The 21392-nt window shown below is 47.1% G+C and overlaps 1 protein-coding gene across 8 annotated transcripts in view; it reads left to right on the top strand.

Moving 5' to 3' along the window:
• The window catches only part of CTIF (cap binding complex dependent translation initiation factor), a 420270-nt gene that overhangs the window by 318379 nt on the left and 80499 nt on the right, over nt 1-21392 (top strand). For 7 of the 8 annotated variants that reach the window (XM_075932696.1, XM_075932695.1, XM_006136745.3 and 4 more), the window contains 2 exons: nt 17892-18336; nt 19833-20162. In XM_075932696.1, the coding sequence (XP_075788811.1) occupies nt 17892-18336; nt 19833-20162 (775 nt within the window). The remainder of the gene's footprint in view (nt 1-17891; nt 18337-19832; nt 20163-21392) is intronic. The other variant, XM_025178239.2, reaches the window with a different exon arrangement.

Below are 21392 nucleotides of genomic sequence, written 5' to 3'. Positions count from 1 at the left end.
GGTCTTCAGATGTCAGCCTTAAAAGGTGTATTACACTTTCCTATAGCAGATGTATGTTTGGGGGTTTTATAATAACTAAGGGCACTTCTGCACAACAGGGCAAAAGTCGAATTAAGCTATGCAGCCAGGGCTTAAAGACTGTAACAGATGCATCTGACAAAGTGGTTTTTACCCACAAAAGCTTATGCCCAAATAAATCTGTTTGTCTTTGAGGTGCCACAGGACTCCTCGTTGAGAGTCCATGAAAGCAGTTTGAGGTGAGAGGTACTTTGTGTGTGTGAATCTCTTAATGAAAATGAATATATATAACTAACGAACAAACGTTTTCATTTTTGAAGTCATAAGTTAGCGTTTCCTTGTGGTGTTTCTCATGCGATAAGAAGGCAAACAAAAATGGAACCCTAGCCAACCAAAACCACTGGTGGGGGAAGCCAAAGGAAAGAGTGAACAGAAGTTCATTCAGTTCCTCATAGTTCGTGTCTGTGGTTGCCTTTTCGCTGGGTATTGAGATTTTGATTAAAAGCTGTGGAACCATCAAGCTCATGTGAATGTTTCCATTCTGATCAGTAACAAAAATATCAAGCAGCCAGAGCTGGTCTTTAATAAACTGCATCCTGGAAGTAGCATTCAATGTCCACGATAACATTGCTTAAAACGAAGATGGAGCTAGAAAGGAAGGATGAACTATGGGTTGCTCGTGCTTGAGAGATTCAGGATTATTCCCTTCTCTGCCACAGACTTCCTTGGGCCACTTAGCCTCTCTCTTCCTCAGTTTTCCATCTGTAAAATGGGGCAGTTGTACTGCTGTCCCTCACAGCAGTATTCTGTGAATCAATACATTAAAACCTATGAGATGCTCAGATACTATGGTTATTGGGGCCATGTAAGTACTTGAGACAGAATTTGCTTGGGTGCCAAGGGCAATGTTTGGTGAAATGTCACATCCTCTAGAATGGAAATTAAGGGCCTGCTCCTACTGAAATTTATAGCAAACCTGCCAGTGACTCCAGTGAAGCAGGATTTAACCCCAAAGCCCTAATCCTGTAAATGTTTCTGCATGTGCCTGACATTACTTGGGACAGGGGCCTAAGCAAATAATGCAGCACAGCAGGGAACAGTATTGTATTGAGGCCAGATCTTGCCAATTAATCACAACTGCTGCAGGGAGAAGACTGTTTAGGTATCCCGTGTTGTTCTGCGGGAATAAAAGGATGTTATGCCCAGCAGTGCCAGAGTTAAGCTAATTGATTTATCAAGATATGGAAGAGGTTGGCAAGCCTAGATGTTTCCCCTTCAAAAGAACTAGATTAATCATACATCTCAGGGGAGTTGTATTATTTCTGTTGTCAAGGGGTCACCTCCTTTGCTGGAGATGGGTTCCCTTCAGATTTCATGCTGAGTGAAACAGTTAATTCACAAAATCTGGGCCAAGAGAAATCACTTTGTTCAAGAGGATATTTAAGGGTCTCTGCTTCTTTCTGATTCTTTCTTTTCTGGAAAGCCTTATTGAGGTAGCTAACAGAGTGATAATGGAGAAAGCATCTTGCCCCATTGGTATCATAGATGCCATAACATTTACTCTTATATTGATGGCTCTTGATAGAAAAAAAATTAAAAATTCTTCCCTTTCACCTTCTTTCCTTTCCCCACTCAACCAAAATTATACTAGACATTTTCAGAAAAGCCCTAAAGGTTGGGAGAAGGTGGGGGAGTGGAGAAACCTCATCAGATAGGTTAAACCATCTTTAACCATAAAAATGTCCCCATGGCGGGCTTTTCATCCCCATTAATAGGAATGCCTGATGAACAGTAAACACATTGTTAAGAATATAAGAACAGCCATACTGGGTCAGACCATCTAGTCCAGTACCCTGTCTTCTTACAGTGGCCAGTGCCCCAGAGGGAATAAATAGAACAGTGATCCATTCCCTGTCATCCATTCCCAGCTTCTGGCAAACAGAGGCTAGGACACCGCCCTGCCAATCCTGGTTAACAGCCATTGATGCAGCTATCCTCGATGAACTTCTCCAGCTCGTTTTTGAATACAGGCAGTCCCCGAGTTACGCGGATCCGACTTATGTCGGCTCCACAGTTACGAACAGGGCCGTCTCCCTGGTCTCCAGCAGACCAGGGAGAGGAAGCAAAACGGCGGAGCACGTGGGCAGTGGACAGGACAGCCACGGCGCATCTGGGCTGTCCCGCTGCCCCCGTGCTCCACAGCTTTGCTCCGGACGCCTGTGGTACAGCAGCTGGGGCGCTGCTGGTTGGTCCCGTAGCGCCGCTCTGGGCGCTACTGGACCAACCCGGCAGCACCCCAGCTGCTCTGCCCCAGGCGTCCTGATTCAGCCACTGCTGGTCAGTTTCAGCAGCGGCTGAATCAGGACGCCTGGGGCAGAGCAGCTTGGGTGCTGCTGGGTTGGTCCAGTAGCGCCGAGGAGCAGCGGCGCTACTGGACCAACCCAGCAGCACCCCAGCTGCTCTGCCCCAGGCGTCCCCAAGTCAGCCGCTGCTGAAACTGACCAGCGGCTGACTACAGGAAGCCTCTGCCCCGGGCTTCCTGGAATCGGCCGCTGATCAGTTTCAGCAGCAGCTGACTTGGGGATGCCTGGGGTTCTTAAGTTGAATCTGTATGTAAGTCAGAACTGGCGTCCCGATTCAGCCGCTGTTGAAACTGATCAGTTTCAGCAGCGGCTGAATCTGGACGCCAGTTTCGACTTACATACAGATTCAACTTAAGAACAAACCTACAGTCCCTATCTTGTACGTAACCCGGGGACTGCCTGTACTGTTATTTCTGTCTATACAATGGGGCACTTATACTGCTGCCCCTCACAGGAGTATTTTGAGAATCAATACATTAAAACCTGTGAGATGCTCAGATCCTGTGGAAATCGGGGCCATATAAGTATTTCAGACAGAATTTGCTTGGGTGCAAACAACCAGCGAAGAGTTCCATAGGTTGAGTGTGCATTGTGTAAAGAAATACTTCCTTTTGTTTGTTTTAAAATGAACTGCCTATTAATTTATTTGGTGGCCCCTAGTTAAGAGATGGAGTAAATAACACTTCCTTATTTACTTTCTCCACACCAGTCATGATTTTATAGGCCTTTATCATAGCTCCCCACCTGGTTGTCACTTTTCCAAGATAAAAGGTCCCATTCTTATTAATCTCACTTCATACAGAAGCCGTTCCATACCCCCTCATCATTTTGTTGCCCTTTTCTGTTCCAGTATGTGGTGGTGTTTTTTTAAGATGGGATAATCTTGTCTATACACAGTATTCAAGACGTGGGCATATCATGAATTTATACAGACACGATATACTTTCTGTTTTATTTATCCTTTTCTTAATGATTCCCAACACTCTGTTCACTTTTTTGACCGCCTGTTGCACATTGAGCAGATGTTTTCAGAGAGCTATCCATAATGTCTCCCAGATCTCTTTCTTAAGTGATAACGGATAATTTAGACTACATCATTTTATATGTGTAGTTGGGATTATGTTTTCCAGTGTGCACTACTTGGCATTTATCATCAATGTATTTCATCTGCCATGATGTTGCCAGTCACACAGTTTCATGAGATCCTTTTATACCTCTTGGCAGTCTGTTTGAGGGTTAGCTATCTTGAATAACTTTGTATCATCTGCAAATTTTGCCCCCTCGCTGTTTGCCCCCTTTTTCAGTTCATTTGTGAATGTGTTGAATAAGACTGATCCCACCACAGTCCCGAGAAACACCATTATTTACCTCTTTCCATTCTCAAAACTGGCCATACTAAAGCTGGCCTCCCACAAGAAGACTTATAGAGGTGGAAGGAGACGCTATTTGCCCTGAAACAAGGATTAATGTAAGTTTGCTCTCTGCTCTGGATCTAGCCATAGACAAATTGTTGTTGTGTAACCAACTACAGCACAGAACACAACTATACAGTATTCTGAGAAAGAAAGGGAGAGATGCTTTACTCAAAACCACAGAACAGTTGTAGAAAAAATGTTGGAATTTGGGCAGGAAAGTAGCATGAATGCTCTAATTCTTGCAAAAATGTTCCTGGGATCACCAGTACCTGCAAGTATTATTATTTGTTTTGGGGTAGTGCCCAGGAGCCCCAATCATTGTTCAGGACCCCATTGTGCTAGGTGTTGTTCAGATGCACAGAAGAAGACATTCGCTGTTCCGAAGAGCTCACAGGGTGGGTAAGTAAATGGTCAGGATGTTGGTGTTCTCCTCCAAAAGAGTTGGTGTGCATTGTAGGTTAAATTTCCAAAATGCTTTTTCAGAGACAAAGCTGCTTAACTCTGACTAGAGTTAATGGGAATTTCCTGACCAAATGGCCATGCAGTCACTATGAAAACACACCCATTGATTGTCCGGGGCTTTCCACATGCCAGACAAATGGGGTGAGCCTTCAGAATACTCCTGTAGCTAAGGGGATGTGAGGCAAGGCAGATGGGGCACAGCATTTGTGTTTTAGATCGCAGCTGTGCACGTTCGTATGGGGGAAGGGGTTTCCCCACCAGTACGTCTTCTGGCCCCACCTTTTTTTGGGAGCAATGTAACACTGACCTATAGAACTGAACCTGGGACCGCTTAAGAGCTTAGTGCACGAGGCTCTATAGCTTGAGTTATAAAGCCAGCTGCCTCTCCGCTAAGGCTGTAGAGCAGACTCATTCTTTTTCTCTGTAAGTGGTCTGAGCGCCACTACATGGGACAGCAACCCACACCCAGTAGGTGGGTGAGTTACACAAACCTCATGTTGAAACTTACAAGCATCCTGTATATTTTTGAGTGACATTCTGGTAATTGCTGAGACTGCTGGAGTCTTAGATTTGTGTGTGGAGGGTCCCCCGGAGAGTAGAATACATTAATTAAAAAATCAGTGTAGGGCAACGGTACAAATGAAAATGTGCCATCTTAAAGGAACATTGTATTTTAAGCTTAGCTTAAGCTTACAAGGATTCTGTCAGCTTTCATACTTATTCAATTAGCCTGTAACTCTGCATGTCTCTTTAGTTGACATATTGATTTATATCCCAAATCCTAGTGCCATTGAAGTGAATGGGAGCTCTGTCAGGGACTTGTGCTGAAGCAAGATTTGACCCTTAAAGGGAAAATAGTTACATGACGTTAAAGCCAAAAAAATAAAGGGAAAACAGGCCATCATACTGTCCTTATTATTTTTCCTTTTTTCAACTCGAGGACCAAGTGTACACAGTTATTCCGTTTCCAGGGAACCATAAAATCGCTCTGTAAAGAATAACTGCACCAAACTGCTGCATACGTGGCTGCATTAACAGAAGCATTTTCTTAAGCAGGGTTGAAGGGGCAATTCTGTCTGGGGTTGATATTCGTTCTGAGCTGGATTGCCTCAAAAGGAAATGCATTAGGGTAACTTAGTCCATGGAGCGCTGGGCAGCCTCTCAAGGCACAATGCAGCCATTAGTGCTCAAGCCTTAAATAGCAAAATAAACATTGCCTGGGTAAGAACACAAGAAAGGTATTTTCCAAATGGCGTTTAGCAATTCCTATATTTTCGTTTGTTGGATGGCTCTGGTGTGTCTCTTTGGCTGTGTCCAGACTCAGGGGTTTTTTCAGGAAAAGTAGCCTTTTCCCGAAAAAACTTCCCCTGCGTCCAGACTCAAGCCGCGTTCTTTCGAAATTAATTCGAAAGAACGCGGCTTTTCTTTCGATGGCGGTAAACCTCAATTTACGAGGAAGAACGCCTTCTTTCAAAAGTTCCTCTTTCAAAAGAAGGCGTTCTTCAATGTAAATAGGGCTTCTTCAAAAGAGAGCATCCAGACTCACTGGATGCTTTCTTTCGAAAAAGCAAGCCGCTTTTTTGAAATTTCTCCGTGCAGTCTAGACGCTCTCTTTCTAAAGAGGCTCTTTCGAAAGATGCTTTCGAAAGAGCCTCTTTCGAAAGAGGCTTGCAGTCTAGACATAGCCTTTGTGGGAGCTGATGTTTTATCGGGTCACTCAGGCTAGGGAACAGATGGAGTCTCGGGGAAATACACTGCAGTGTTGCAAAGAATATGAATTTGAGTTTTCCCAGAAGAATGGTCCATGATCAACACATGGCACAGCATGACCTAGTAATCCTTTCTCTCCAGCCAGAGGGGAAGTCTCTGCAATGCAGCACTTTAACGGACACTGAGGTGGGATACAAAGAGGCAACACTAACCTCTTTAAAAAATGGCCAATTGCTCTGCAACCACATCAGTAAACACCCTCAGATGCATTAAATCCAGCCCAATGCACCCTCAGATACATTAAATCCAGCCCAATGGACTTGTGCATGTCCCTCTTTTCTAAATAGTCCTTAACCTGTTCTTTCACTGCTGCGGGCTTCTCACCTCTCCCCATACTGTGCTAACCAGTACAGCAGTCTTGAGCTGAGCTTGTGTGTGATGAGTGAAGCAAAAAAAGAATTGAGTATTTCAGCTTTTCCCACATCATCTTGTCACTAGGTTGCTCATTCAGTAAGCATCCCACACTTTCCCAAAAGATGTTAAGAGGCGGGCAATTGACTAATTGTGTAGTCATTACAATGTGTATCGACTACACGATTAGTCAATAAGGGAAGGCATTCTGTGCTGGCTCGTGCTGGTCCAGGAGCGAGCTCCGCTGCGGCTCTGCAGTTTAAGTGTAATAGGAGTCAGGCGTGCAGACAGCCCGGCTCCTGCTACATTTAAAATGCAGAGTTGCAGCGATACTGGACTGGCGTTAGCCAGGGCTGAACCGGGCTTGCTCAGTCCCAGCTCAAACCGGGTCCAGCAGCCACTGTTTGCGGCGGGTCCCAGGGGGATCTGGGATCCCTCATGGACAGGGGTTGCTGCCACAAACGGGCTGCTGCCGGAGCAGCCTCTGCCCGCCATGAGTTTGGACTCGCTACAGGCAGAGGCTGCTTCATGGCAGCCTCCCTGATAGAGGCAGCAGCAGGGGGGAGAGTTGGCACCGCAGAGATGGTACTGGGGTGAACTGGCTTTAAAGCCACCTCCCCCCAGCACTGGCTCCTGTTTCCCTCCCCCCCCTTGCTGCCTCTGATACTGAGGCAGCATAGGGGGGAGGTAGCAAGTAGTTGACTCAACTACCTGATAAACTTAGGTTTATCAGGTAGTCAGCTACTTGCCTACTTACTGAGGGTATGTCTACACTACCCTCCTATTTCGAAGTAGGAGGGTAATGTAGGCATACCGCACTTGCAAATGAAGCCCGGGATTTGAATTTCCCGGGCTTCATTTGCATAAGCCGGGCGCCGCCATTTTTAAATCCCGGCTGGTTCGAACCCCGTGCCGCGCGGCTACAGGCGGCACGAACTAGGTAGTTCAAACTAGGCTTCCTAGTTCGAACTACCATTACTCCTCATTCCATGAGGAATAACGGGGCTGTCGACAAAGGGCTTTGATGTCGGCAGGGGAGTGTCCAGACTAGCGCGCTGAGCGGACAAACAGCTGATCAGGTGTTTGTCGGCTCAGCGCGGCAGCCATGTAAATTTAAATGAAGCCGCGATCATTTAAATCGCGGCTTCATTTGACTTTGCCTATGTGTCTAATCTACATGCCTCTGACGACAGAGGCATGTAGTCTAGACACAGCCTAGGAAAGCATGCACCTTTTTGTAGCTATAATGTGCACTGGTGTGCTGGGGTAATGTAGACATGTTGCACTGGCACAAAGCAGACTTACACTGGGGCCACGTACTTTGAAATATTAACTGGTTAATCTGCAGTGGTGTTATTTCCTCTTTACCATGGTGCAATACACCTGTCGTTGGGTTTTACATGTATTACTACACTGATTAGTTACGTTGGGGCAAATTCACTGAAGAGAGAACTTCAGTGTGTCAAAACATCTGATTTACCAGAGATCAGGTAAACGGGTTAGTGCAGTTATTATGGTGTGGTAGTCACTCTCCAGGTAAGGTTGAAGTTACTTCCACTTGTAAGTACAGTTTTCATTTGTCCCCGAGTTTCTCCAGCAGGAAATGATTTCCTAGAAGTTGTTCATGCCAGATCTCATCTGAGGGTAGATCTTTTCTCTGGAATGTATGGCATCCAAAAGTGGAGAGAGGAAGGATGATCTTCTTGGGTAGGGCAGCATATAAGTATCTTCACAGGGAGAAAAGGGCTCCTTAATCTAGCAGAAAAAGACCTAAGAACTAGTGTCTGGAAGGCCAAGCCAGATACATTCACATTGTACATAGACACCGGGGGTGGAGGGGGAGAAGAGGGTTAATGGTGATAGTGATCAATCAATCAGAACAAATTATCAAAGGAAGCGGTGGCTTCTCCATCTCTTCATATCTTCACACACAGACTGGGTACCTTTCAGAAATGATGTTTTAACCAAACACAAGGTATGTGTTAGCCAAACTGGGCTCAATTTTAGGGCAACTGGGTGATATTTAATGGCTTCTGATTTACAAGCAGTGAAACTAGATGTTCTAATGCTCCCTTTTGTCCTTTAAACGCTATCAATATGAATCTGTGAATGAAAGCTCTGGCCCTAATCCTACATCATAGAAGCCAATGGGACTTTGCCAATTGACTGCATAGGAGGAGGACCAAGCCCCCCCTGTGCATTTTTATTAACCATTCATTTGATTCTGGAGCTTCTTTACTGAGTTTTATGAACAGCTATCCATCACTTAAAGAATCCCCCATTCTAGTTTTAACCCAGACATCTTTCCTCTTTGTCTGGGCTGTTTTGCAAAGAGATGGGACTCATTACAATCTCTCCATGTTTGCCTGAATGCTGAACAGTTTCCCTGCTTCTGCTTGTTGCCAAGTCAATAGCTTTGCTTTTGTCTGACATTTTCTTTCCTTTGCCTCTTTATTTTCTGTAAACTTTTTTCCTTACTGGTTTAATGACAGTGTTTTCAGCCATAATTGGTGACGCTCTTTGCAAATTTCATTAGTGTTTGTTCAGCTGCTTGCCAGATGAATATTGTCTTTTTAACTGTCAGATTGATGATCCTGAGTGGCCTTTCATGTATCTGCTTTATTGTTGCAGCCCAAAACTGCATCTTAAATGAGAGACATTTTTCTAATATTCTAAAATTTCCAGACCCATTCAGAAGAAATGTTCATATATGTAAAGGGGGAGAGAAACACACTTCTTGTAGCAGGAAACCAATAAGATTGCATTTTGTTATTGTTTTTGTCCTAGTTCTGCAAATAATCCCCTCTCCAGAATTCAGTGTCATCCACATCCTTACACACCAATCCCTGTCTGGATAAATAACACCGGTTATTTAAAACATTTCACATAGCAATTTATTTTACTTTTCCTAGAACAAATTTGCACTGATCCGCTAAATGTGCTCTGACGAAGGAAGTGGCCATTCACAAATATATTACAATCGTCAGTGGCTAAACAGTCCCCATATTTGTCTGCCAAACCAGTCTGCCCATCACAGCTGTATTCCTTGGCACCTGCATTAGTTCAAGCTACTTTCCGAGGCCAACTGGCTCTTAACCATGAAGACTGAAGGCTTATATTTGGCTAAATGTAGGAAGAACAGATTTGTTCTCAATGGCAATGGAAAGAATTTGTGTTTAGTCTCAGACCACTGAATTTAAGTTTGAGACATTCATTTATTTTTTTTTCAAACTGAATGGGAAAGGAAATAAAAAGGAGGAGAGGAAAACCGGGGCAAACTTTCCTGTTTGCTGTAAGTTACAATCATTTTACAGAAATACATCCTCCACACAAGGCTCCATAATATTTATTTGATTCCATTAATGAATACAGTTATACATTGTTTTGTAAATATATAAAGAATTACTTGAGAGCTAAACTTAACCATTAACAGGACAATGTTAATATAAAAATGAGTTAAAAGTATTTTTATCTAGGTTACTTGTAATTCAATATATGGTTAAAATTGAAAGAGTGTTAGATATCAGAGGGTACGTCTACACTACAGCGCTAATTCGAACTAACTTAGTTCGAATTAGTTAATTCGAACTAAGCTAATTCGAACTAACGCGTCTAGAACTAAAAACTAGTTCGAATTAGCGTTTTGCTAATTCGAACTAGCATGTCCACATTAAGCGGACCCTGAACTGGGCTTAAGGATGGCCGGAAGCAGTGCCGGCAGGGCATCAGAGGAGGACTTAGAGCATGGAGATGCTGTCTCAGGCTAGCCAAGGGCTGCACTTAAAGGGACCCGACCCCCACCCCGGACAGACAGTTCTCAAGGGTGCCCTGCTTGCAAACCAGTCCTGGCTTGGAGTGCCCGGAGTACCCACACTGGGCACATCACAGCACTTGGCCATCAGACCGGCTGCACTTTCCGCAGGCTGCCATCTGGGGAGAGCGGGCAATTGGGGGGCTGCAGGAGAGCTTCCACCCCCAGAAGCCCGCAGAGCCAGCCCAGTCCTCCCCATCGGGGGCTCGTACCCCATTCCTCCCTCACCTCCTTCCACTTACCCTTCACTAGCTACTTTTCTTGATGTACAGAATAAAGGACAATTGTGGTCAAAAATGGAATCTGTCTTTATTGAACAAAACTGGGGGAGACTGGGAAAAGGAGGTGGGAGAGGGGAAGAGAGAGGGTGGGAGAGGGGAGGGCAACTACAGTGATCAGGGGTTGGGAACAGGTCCCATATGAAGAGAGGCTAAAGAAACTGGGACTTTTCAGCTTAGAAAAGAGGAGACGGAGGGGGGACAGGATAGAGGTCTCTAAAAGCAAGAGTTGGGTGGAGAGGGTGCATACAGAAAAGTTCTTCATTAGTTCCCATAAAGAAGGACTAGAGGACACCAAGGCTGTGTCCAGACTCCATGCCTCCGTCGACGGAGGCATGTAGATTAGCCAGATCGGAAGAGGGAAATGAAGCCGCGATTAAAATAATCGCGGCTTCATTTAAATTTAAATGGCTGCCCCGATCTGCCGATCAGCTGTTTGTCGGCAGATCGGGAGAGTCTGGACGCGATGCCCCGACAAAGAAGCCTTTCTTCATCGACACAGGTAAGCCTCGTGAAACCAGGTTTACCTGTGTCGATGAAGAAAGGCTTCTTTGTCGGGGCATCGCGTCCAGACTCTCCCGATCTGCCGACAAACAGCTGATCGGCAGATCGGGGCAGCCATTTAAATTTAAATGAAGCCGCGATTATTTTAATCGCGGCTTCATTTCCCTCTTCCGATCTGGCTAATCTACATGCCTCCGTCGACGGAGGCATGGAGTCTGGACACAGCCCAAAGGAAAGGAATGGGTAGCAGGCTTCAAACTAGTAACAGAAAGTTGTTCTTCACAAAGCAAAGAGTCAACCTGTGGAACTCCTTGCTGCAGGAGGCTGTGAAGGATAGAACTAGAACAGAGTTTAAAGGGAAGTGAGATCAAGTCATGGAGGTTGGGTCCATGGAGTGGTATTAGCCAGGGGGTAGGAGTGGTGTCCCTGCCCAAGGTTTGTGGAAGGCTGGAGAGGGATGGCACGAGACAAATGGCTTGGTCACTGTCTTCGGTCCATCCCCTCCTGGGTCTCTAGGGTTGGCCGCTGTCGGCAGACAGGCTACTGGGCTAGATGGACCTTTGGTCTGACCCAGGATGGCCATTGTAAGCTCAGGGCTCAGCGTCAGGGGTCTCAGTGGACCCCCTTAATTTTCATGCACACCTGCTCCTGGGTGGCCAGGCTGGCAGCTCTCCTGCCCTAGATGGCTACTTTCCTGTGCCTAGTGCGGAGATCGTGGACGAGGTCCACGATGTCCGCACTAGCCCAGGCGGGTGCCCGCCTCTTGCGGTCCCGGGCAAGCTCCCGGGAGCCGCCAGCCTGGTCCCGGGAAGAGGGGGAGGGCTGGGGGGCATCGGGTGGCTGGCTTGAGCCGTGCCAGGTGCAGGGTCTGCTGGCTGGGTGCTGGCAGGCTTGCACCTGGCACGGGCACCGTAGCCAGCCCGTGGCCCTTTAAGGAGTCCGGGGCCGGGAGGGGGGCAGTAGAGTTTCCCTGGTGTTGGCCAGAGTGGCCACCAGGGAAACCTGGGGAGGGCTAACCTCCCACTAGTTTGAATTAAGGGGCTACACAACCCTTAATTTGAACTAGCTAGTTCAAACTAGGCTTAATCCTCATAAAATGAGGTTTTCCTAGTTCGAACTAAGTGCTCCGCTAGTTCGAATTAAGTTCGAACTAGCGGAGCGCTAGTGTAGCGCCTATGAAAGTTAGTTCGAACTAACTCTGTAGTGTAGACATACCCTAACTTACTTTCATTCTTGATTGCTTTACAGTTCCCTGAACTTGAACGTCTGAGTTTAAGTCGGGGTAGGCAATAATTTGGGGGGGGGCCTCCAGAATTTTGGAAGTGGTCACGGGTCACCTGAGAAGGGACGGGCACTCAGGCAGAAGTGGTGGGGCCAGCAGACTTCACATGCTCCCCTGCCCGCATACTCTGGTTGGCCTGGGGGTGGGGAAGTGCATGGAGTCTTTGCCTCTGGTGAGCGGAGGAGACTTTGCGTGCTCCCTCGTCCCCAGGTCTTGATTGGCCTGGAGGCCGGGGAGTGGCAGGGCGGCCACAGACTGGATGCAATGGCTTGGCGGGCTGGATCTTGCCCGCAGAAGGTGTCTTGCTCACCCCTTATTTAAGTGGTTAGTTTTCCTTTCTATTTCTGGTTCTTATGAAGCAGTCTGAAGTTCCTGAGTCTGGGTTGCAAATATTGCAGGGGAATGACCCAGGTAATAAAAAAACCATTTAAATTACATGTAAAACATCTGTTTGCAAACAAAAATCTTTGCTGTAATAAAAGTCAAGGCAAAAATGTTTCCTTGACTTTCAGCTAATACTTACACTCAAAATTGCATGTTCTTTATAGAATTCTTTCCCTTGGGAAAACTGACAATGAACAGTTAAAGGATCCACCCTGCCGAGGGCCTAGAAAGAAGGCTAAAGGCACTTAACATTACAAGCCAGTTTCATGAATGTTATGGCTGCCCTACTACCTACAACCCCTCTCTTTTTGTCAGTGCAGATTGTGACACTCCATCCCTGCTGAAAATTGCTGAATTTTACATTGCCAATCCAGCATGCTTTTTAAACAAAGTAGCAAATGTTAAAAGGACAGTGGTTATGCTGAGAACTGCTGCTGTTTTTACTGCTAGCCCTGTGCAGTCCTGCATGCAAGCTAGCACAATCCAGGGCTCCAGGGTATCTTGTTTTAAAGCAGGGTTTTCCAACCTATGGGTCGGGACCCAAATATGCATCACCATTACATTTCAAAAGGGTCGCCAAGTGTCTCCCCAGGTGACTCTGCCCCCCTTCTTCCCCCCATTTTTGAATTGCCTTGGGTCACCAAGTCTTCCTGAATTGCCAAAATGGGTCCCCATCTGGAAAAGGTTGGGAACCGCTGTTTTAAGAGGACAGAACTGCAAATAGAGGCTCTTCTCCTTTTTAGAACCATCTGCTCCTCCCATCATGATGCATTCTCAACCTAGCACTGGTGACCTCACATGTTACTGCCGTGGGGAAGCCGACTGGGTGAGCAAATCAACTGGAGGAGAGAGTCAGATTAGATAAGACACACAGATGTCTGGATAATCAAGAGTGTGGTAAAGGAAATAACCCTTGTAAAAGGCTCACAACCTCTAAATGGGATTTGGATGCAATGTGATATACTTTTTAAAATTCCTATGCATCTCTTTAAACTCCATTCCCCCCTGTTGCCTTGAAGATAACCTAGTTTAAAGCAATGGAAAACCAAGCAGGTCATAGGATGCTATCCTTTCATATGAAAAAAGGCTTTTAAACTTCCTCCATTTTTTTGTGTGCGTTGCAAACACTGATAATCTTGTCTTGACAGCCTGTTTGGAAATACGAAATGTCCAAGTTCAGATGGAGAATGCGAGATACCCTTTGGCTGCATCTGCTGGCAGGAATTTCCTCAAGTTTTAGCTTCCTCTAGAAAGGAGCAAGGGGAAAATGGCCTCACTTTCCAATGTAACAGGCACACACTTTTTTGTTTGTTTGTTTAGGATAACCGTGTCTGCTTGTGGAAAACATCCCACGGCAAATACATTTGCTATACTAAAGCAAATGCAGACTGTGGCCCAAGTAGATAGATGGAATAGAACTTCATCTGTTTTACCATTTCACGGAGACACGTAATCTAACGTCGTAGTTGGAGCAAGGGGCTAAGAGCCTGGATTGTGGGTTGTATTAATGGCTCCCCTTCCCATTAGCTTGGGCAGGTCATTTGTGAACATTTACTTCCATATGTGTCTGGGTACATGTCCACCATAGCTCTCTGGGACTCAGTTTCCCCATGTGGATAAAATGTTGGTATAGGTTCTCCTCTACATCACAAGGGTGTTGCAAGACACAATGGCTGTGTCTTTAAAGCTTTGGATGGCATGTTCTGTAGAAAGGCAAAACGTGTCTCTTTGGCCTGAGCCAATAATGACTCCCTCCTTTTTCACTGGAAAGTAAATAACTCAACTGTAACGTAACGTAACGTAACGTAACGTAACGTAACAGGGGTTATGTGAGGAATGAGCAGAAGCTTGACACATTTGACACTCTTTTGTTCCTCCCCGAGCCCTCACAGGAACCTGCTAATGTTCAGCAAGTGTTGCCGTACAAACATGCCAGCATGTTAATGCTATAAATAGGAGCATCTGGGGAGAAAATGCTATTGAAATATTTAGAAACGGGAGTGTGTTTTGTAGGGCACAGAGTGAAAACTGTTGAGGCTTTGCTGAAGATAAGACCTATAGAGGGTGAGTTGGCAGGCAGGTGTTGGATTTGACACTTGTTAGTTTTTCTTTTCTAATTTTGTCTCTTGCTGCTGAGTTTTAGCAACTTCTGTTACATTTTTAAAACTTCCAACCTGAGCAAGAACAGTGTAAAGAACTCAGAGCTGGTAGAACAGTGCAGGGGTTTAGCCAAAATTTCTTTTGTCAGAAATGTATGGAACTAGATTTTCCCAAGATCGGTTCCTTGCCTGGCTTCTAGCCAAAGAGACATTTTTACTGCAGAGGGTGGGAGAAGCCACCGTTCGGTAGAGCTTTGTTCTAGACTGGACTGCTAAACCGACATAGCAACAAGGATGGACTTCTTCAAAAGGGACCAAAGCAATTAGACATTCACTGAGACTCGGCCACCCAAATCTCTCGAAAATCCAGCCCAGCTTCTTGGAGGAAGTTCAGAGATGTGTGTCAGGTTTGTGCCATCTTGGATGGCAAAGTAACTTCTCTCCTGATTTGTTGGGAAGACGCACAGAGCTCTTCCCTATAAGAGGGAAGACTTTCGAAGTGAGATGTGAGTCACACAGACTATCTCCAGCCAGGTGGCTTACCCCGCAAAGTCAGTGCTGAAATGCAGACCCAGTGGACAGGGAGCAGATACACTGGGGGTATGGTCTACACTAGCCCCCTAGTTCGAACTAGGGAGGCTAATGTAGGCATTCGAACTTGCAAATGAAGCCCGGGACTTAAATATCCCAGCCTTCATTTGCATGTACCTGGGCAGGCACCATTTTTAAATACCCTTAGTCCGAACTGACTGTCCACAGCTACACCTCATTGCAGGAGGAGTAACAGTTAATCCGAACTAAGGACTTACTTTGGATTAAGTTCTGACTGCCGCGTGTAGCTGTGGGCAGTCAGTTCGAACTAAGGGAATTTAAAAATGGCGCCTGCCCAGGAACATGCAAATGAAGCCTGGGATATTTAAATCCTGGGCTTCATTTGCAAGTTTGAATGCCTACATTAGCCTCCCTAGTTCGAACTGATTTCTCAAGTGTCATAAAGCTATTTATTTACTCACGCCTAGGGTTAGCTGTCTTGTCTGGGGTCCATTATTGTAGTATTGGATCCCTTATTCTGTAACAGGGTGGGCAATAATTTTTGGCTGGGGGCCACTGCAAAAAGTTTTGAAGTGCGCCTGGGCTGCCCCAAAGGGGCGGGGCCTAAACTGGAGGGGTGAGGCCAGTACGCTTCTGGGCTATCCCACCCACAGACCATGATTGGCTACCCCACCCACAGACCATGCCGTGTGCTCTTTGCAGGGCGGGGGTAGGGCGGGAGGAGGCTTTCAGCACTCCTCCTGCCCCCAGGCCAGTTAGGGCCTGGGGGCGAGGGAGTGCTCGAAGGCTCCTCCCACCGTGCGAGAAGCACGTGGCACTTTGATGTGCCATGCACTCCTCACAGGACCGGGGCAGGGCAAAGGAAGCGTCGCGCAGCTCCCCTGCCCCCAGGCCCTGATTGGCCTGGGGGTGGGGGGAGCACCCAAAGCCTCCTCCGGCCCTACCCCCGCCCTGCGAGGAACACGCAGCTCTTCAAAGCACGGCATGCTCCTCGCATGGTGGGAGGAAGTGTCACAGGGCCTCCACAGGCTGGATCAACCCACTTGGCAGGCCGGCTCCGGCCTGCGGAGGCCCTTTTGCCCACCCCTGTTCTATAATGTATTTATCCTCCCAGTGTCTCTGTGAGGTAGGGGAGTGCCATTAACTCCATTTTACAGATGGGGACTGGGGCACAGAGAGGGTAAATGACTTGCCACAGTCACATGGGAAGTCTGTGGCAAAGGCAGGGACTTGAACCCAGCCTCCCAAGGCGGAGGCTGGGAATCTGACCACTGGAACAACCTTTCCTCCACATAAACACATTCTGCAGCACTTGTCTAGTTCAGTGGTTCTCGAACTGGGGGCCAGGACCCCAAAGTGGGTCACAGCCCCATTTTAATAGAGTTGCTAGGGCTGACTGACTTGCTGGGGCCCAGGGCGACAAGCTCAGCTTACAGGCCCATATGGAGCTGAATCCCTTGGGCTTTGACTTTTGTCCCTTCCCCAATCCGGAGTGGTAGGGTTCAGTCTTTGTTCCCCTTCCTCGGGTCACATAGTCATTTTTGTTGTTGGAAGGTGGTCACAATGCAGTGAGGTTTGAGAATCCCTCGTCTCGTTGTGTTTTCTCTCACGTTCCTTTGGATTTCATACTTTTTCTCTCCATTTCTGTAAGCTGTCAATAAAACCTATTTGTATTTTAAGACAAATACAATTACTAGGCTTAGGGATTTGTTTGGGACAGTCATGGGCAGGTGCCAGAGAGCAAGAGGAAGCAGCTGACTCCAGTGAGGGAGGACAGACAGAAATTGGGGGGGGGGGAGGAATAGCAATGTGAGAACAATGCTAAGGACACACAAGAGATTGCTAACGCTGTCTAGCTCCCTGCAGCAAGGCCCCAGGGAAAGGTCCGTCAGGGGCACCGAAACCACATAAAAGACAGTTGTTGGGTGATCATCCAGGACAGTGGTCCCCAACCTTTTTGTGTGGTGGGCACCACACCGGTGGGTGATGTCATCCCACTGCATCGCCCGGCCGGCTGGCCCCGTGCCAAGTGCGCCGGCGCTGGCGCCAGACACCCCAGACCGGCCACCCTGCACCCGTGGCTTCCCCACCGTGCTCCCCAGCAGTTTCTCCTGCTGCCGCCACTTCCCCACATCCCATCATGGCACAAGATCGACCCGACAGCGCATGCGGCCCGTCCTCCCCCAACCATCCTGCGTCGCAACCCCAACTAGGCGGGCACACATAAATGCCCCGGTGGGTGCCATAGCGCCCATGGGCACCGCGTTGGGGACCACTGATCGAGGGATTCACGGATGTATTGAGGGTGCGTTGCAGGCTTGGATAATGTGAAGATGGCTGGATTATAATTGTTCGGGATCGTTTTTTAAGGTGTCCCAATTGAATGGCTTGCTGTGTTACTTTACACAGCTGAGCAGCTCTCCAGTAAATCATTCTCTCTATCAGTAATGATCAGAGAAATACTCATTGCCCCAAATTACCCCAATGGAAAAGCTCTTCTTCTGGGAGCTGTTGTGGCCAATTTTGTCATGCTCCAGGTGCAGATAAACGTCAGCAAAGGTGAGGGGCTTGAGCACGCTGACTTTTCCATTTGTGTTTTCAGGAGACAACCAAGGCCTCCTGGAGGAAACAAAGCGCAGCAGCAGCACACGGATCATCAGCAAGGGCCTGCCAAACACAACAGGGAACACCAGAAACTCTACCAGGGAGGCCAAGCACCTCACTCCTCAGGGAGGCAAAGCCACCATGGCTACAGCCAAAACCGGCGATGGCACCACAACCAGAAGCACTCGCCCAACGACAAGGAAACGCACAGAAATGCCAAAGAGACTGAGAATTTGAAAATCGAGGATGCCTCCGTCTGCACGGTGCACATCCCCCTGGAGATGCACCGGAGTACAGAGGTCGTGGACAGACAGTCTCAGCAGTACATTCAGGAGCCAGAAACCAAGCGGAGAGACAGTGTTCATGAGCGCAGTGGGGAAAGGCCCAAGGTCAATTTGCTTCAGTCTTCCAAAGACAGACTGCGAAGGAGGCTAAAAGAAAAGGTACTATTCCCTCTTAAGAGCTGAATTTCCCTTCATAAAAAGCCCAGACGTCGATCATTTCACACACCTACATGTGGCAAAGTAACAAGGGGCCTTGTTCCTGAGCACACCCAAATTTACTGTCTCATCTCTTAAAGTCAACACTACTTCTGGTGTTGTGGGGTGGCTGGGTTTTTGTAGTTCTTCTGGTGGGTGGCACGCTGCTGAGTTTCTTGATCTAATTGCACCAGGCCAGTTGTATGGGGTTCATGTTAAGATAAAGTTTGCAAGGAGAGATTGTGGACTCCAACCTGCAAAAAACACTGCAGGTTGAACTTTCTCTAGTCCAGCACCCTCTGGGTATGTCTAGACTGCATCCCTCTGTCAGCAGAGGGATGCAGATTAGGCAGGTCGACATTGCAAATGAGACAGGGATTTAAATATCCCATGCCTAATTTGCATAAAAATGGCCGCCACCTTTTGCCGACTAGGCACTTTGTTGGCAAAAAGCGGCAGTCTAGAGGGAGATCTGTCGAGAAACAAAGCCTTTTTTGACAGATCCCTTATGCCTCCTATGAGGAGAGACTGAGGGATTTGGGTTTGTTTAGTCTACAGAAGAGAAGAGTGAGGGGGAATTTGATAGCAGCCTTCAGCTTCCTGAAGGGAGGTTCCAAGGAGGATGGAGAAAGGCTGTTCACAGTAGCAACGGACGGCAGAACAAGGAGCAATGGTCTCAAGTTACAGTGAGAGTGGTCTAGATTGGATATTAGGAAAAACTATTTCCCTAGGAGGGTGGTGAAGCATTGGAATGGGTTACCTGGGGAGGTGGTGGAATCTCCATCCCTAGAGGTGTTTAAGTCTCGGCTTGACAGAGCCCTGGCTGGATTGATTTAGTTGGGATTGGTCCTGCCTAGAGCAGGGGACTGAACTTGATGACCTTCTGAGGTCTCTTCCAGCTCTATGATTCTATGATTCTAAAAGCACCTTTTCTTTCCCCCTTCCCTTGAACACTCAGCAACAACAAAACTATTGTGCCCAAATGATGGATGAGAATTCTCTTTGGAGACAGTTTCAATTTTTTGAGGGTTTTAATAGATAATCCATCCAGGTGCATCCTGGAGGAAGCCGGATTTTTATTGTAAGTTTATTGCAATACACTAATGTCTCCATATACCCAGTGTGACCTGGGTCTTTCTGGGTGGGGAAGCAGAGTCATGTTGAGTCAACATGCTCTAGCTTTTCTCTGCAGGCAAACCTGGCTCACAGGCAAATGTCACTCCTCTGAGGTACAGAGGTATATCTACCCCATGGGGATGTTGAGCCACTGAGATGTGATGTGATTTGCATTGGAGTCCCTTTCAGAGCAGTAATTAGCCCTCCCAGTCCTGACCTCAGACCAGTGTACCCGTAGAACATGCATAGTTTTAGATCTGATTGTATGACTCCCATCACCCCCTCCCCTCTGTTTTCTGTGAGAGAACAAGGGCTGATATGTCTGTTTTTTCCTTGTGTAACAGATGCCTTGTCTTTCCCTTTTCACGGACCAGGACGAAGTGCCGGTGGAGGCGACCAATCCCCAAAAGAACAAAATGGACAAATTAATTGAAATCCTCAACAGCATGAGGAACAACAGTAGTGACGTGGACTCCAAGCTCACCACCTTCATGGAGGAGGCCCAGAACTCCACCAACTCGGAGGAGATGCTGGGCGAGATAGTCAAGACCATTTACCAGAAAGCGGTGACAGACCGCAGCTTCGCCTCCACGGCCGCCAAGCTCTGTGACAAAATGGCGCTCTTCATGGTGGAAGGGACCAAGTTCCGAAGCCTGCTTCTCAACATGCTGCAGGTAATTAGATAGTTGCAGCTGCTCCCAGTGTGTTATTATTACTAGAAAGAAGTCCAGGAATTCTGACCATAGTTGAGCTTTTCCCAAGTTCCATTCTTGCCCAATTAATTATAGAAAAGAAAAGTGTAAGTGGGAAGAGGGCAATGGTTTTTCTGTTTGTTTATACAAGTGTTTCATGGTTACGACTGACCGATATAATTTTATAGGCACCATCCGGTTAATATCCATCTCTCACTCCCCTTCTATTTTAAAAGCTCGGTTTAACAAATGCTCATCCCCCGGCACAATCTCCACCTAGCTTTAACCCCTAATGCTCTAAAAGGTTTGAATCCTTAGTGCGTCAGAAATGACCTCTCTGCTTTCGCGACTCCCCAGCAGTTGAGATTATTGTTTAGTGTTTACTACTACGATAGCACCAACAGCCTTGGACCAACATCCGAGTCTGTGTGCTGGGAGTGGACCTAGGCAGTCCCTGGCCTGAAGACCTTAAGGTCTAATAGACAAGACAGGCCCAGGAGGAGACAGGAAGGCTCATTATCCCATTTACAGACTGGAAGGTGAGGCTCAGGGAGATGAAGGCCAAGATCTCTAAAGGTACCCGAAGCCCAGAATGTTCTGCTGAAATCCACAGAACCGTCAACTTGCCTGACCCTGAACTCACTCGGCCCCCACATTTTACCTGTAAAAGACCCCCAGGCATCTACATTTCTACCTGGGCCAAGCACATTATTGGCTCAGACAGGCTTTTAGGTGGCCTATCTCATGCCTGAGTCCAGCATGATGCTTGAGGCAGATAGTCGCTCCCCTGCATCTGACCTCTGGGGCCTGAAGCTGGTATCCTTATCTGGTGGGATTTGTGTCACTAGCTGATTTTTCACTAACCTACGGTGGTGGTGCTTGTGTTCCAAGAAACAAATGCAGGAGAATGCTGTCCTTTCGAGTACTATACTCCAGTGTGGACGGGCGTCAGTCAGTTCATGGTGATGATCTTCTAATAAAGATGGGGGCAAAAGTGTATTCATTCTGCATGACGGTTGGGATACTTCTGGCCAGTTTCCTAAGGAACAAGATTGTATAACAAGGGTGGCTTCTTATTGCGTTAAGAACTGTGCATACTTGATATTATGAGCTTAAGGATAATCAGGCATCAACTTCAAACCCCAGGGCTTCAGCTCCTTTGGTGTCCTGCCATATCATCCTCATTTTTCAGATGAGGCTCAGAAAAGTGAC

Source organism: Pelodiscus sinensis, chromosome 6 (assembly GCF_049634645.1).
Source record: "Pelodiscus sinensis isolate JC-2024 chromosome 6, ASM4963464v1, whole genome shotgun sequence".
NCBI classification, from domain to species: Eukaryota; Metazoa; Chordata; order Testudines; family Trionychidae; genus Pelodiscus; species Pelodiscus sinensis.
Note: the sequence above shows the minus strand (reverse complement) of the source record. Positions and strands in the feature narration are given on the sequence as shown.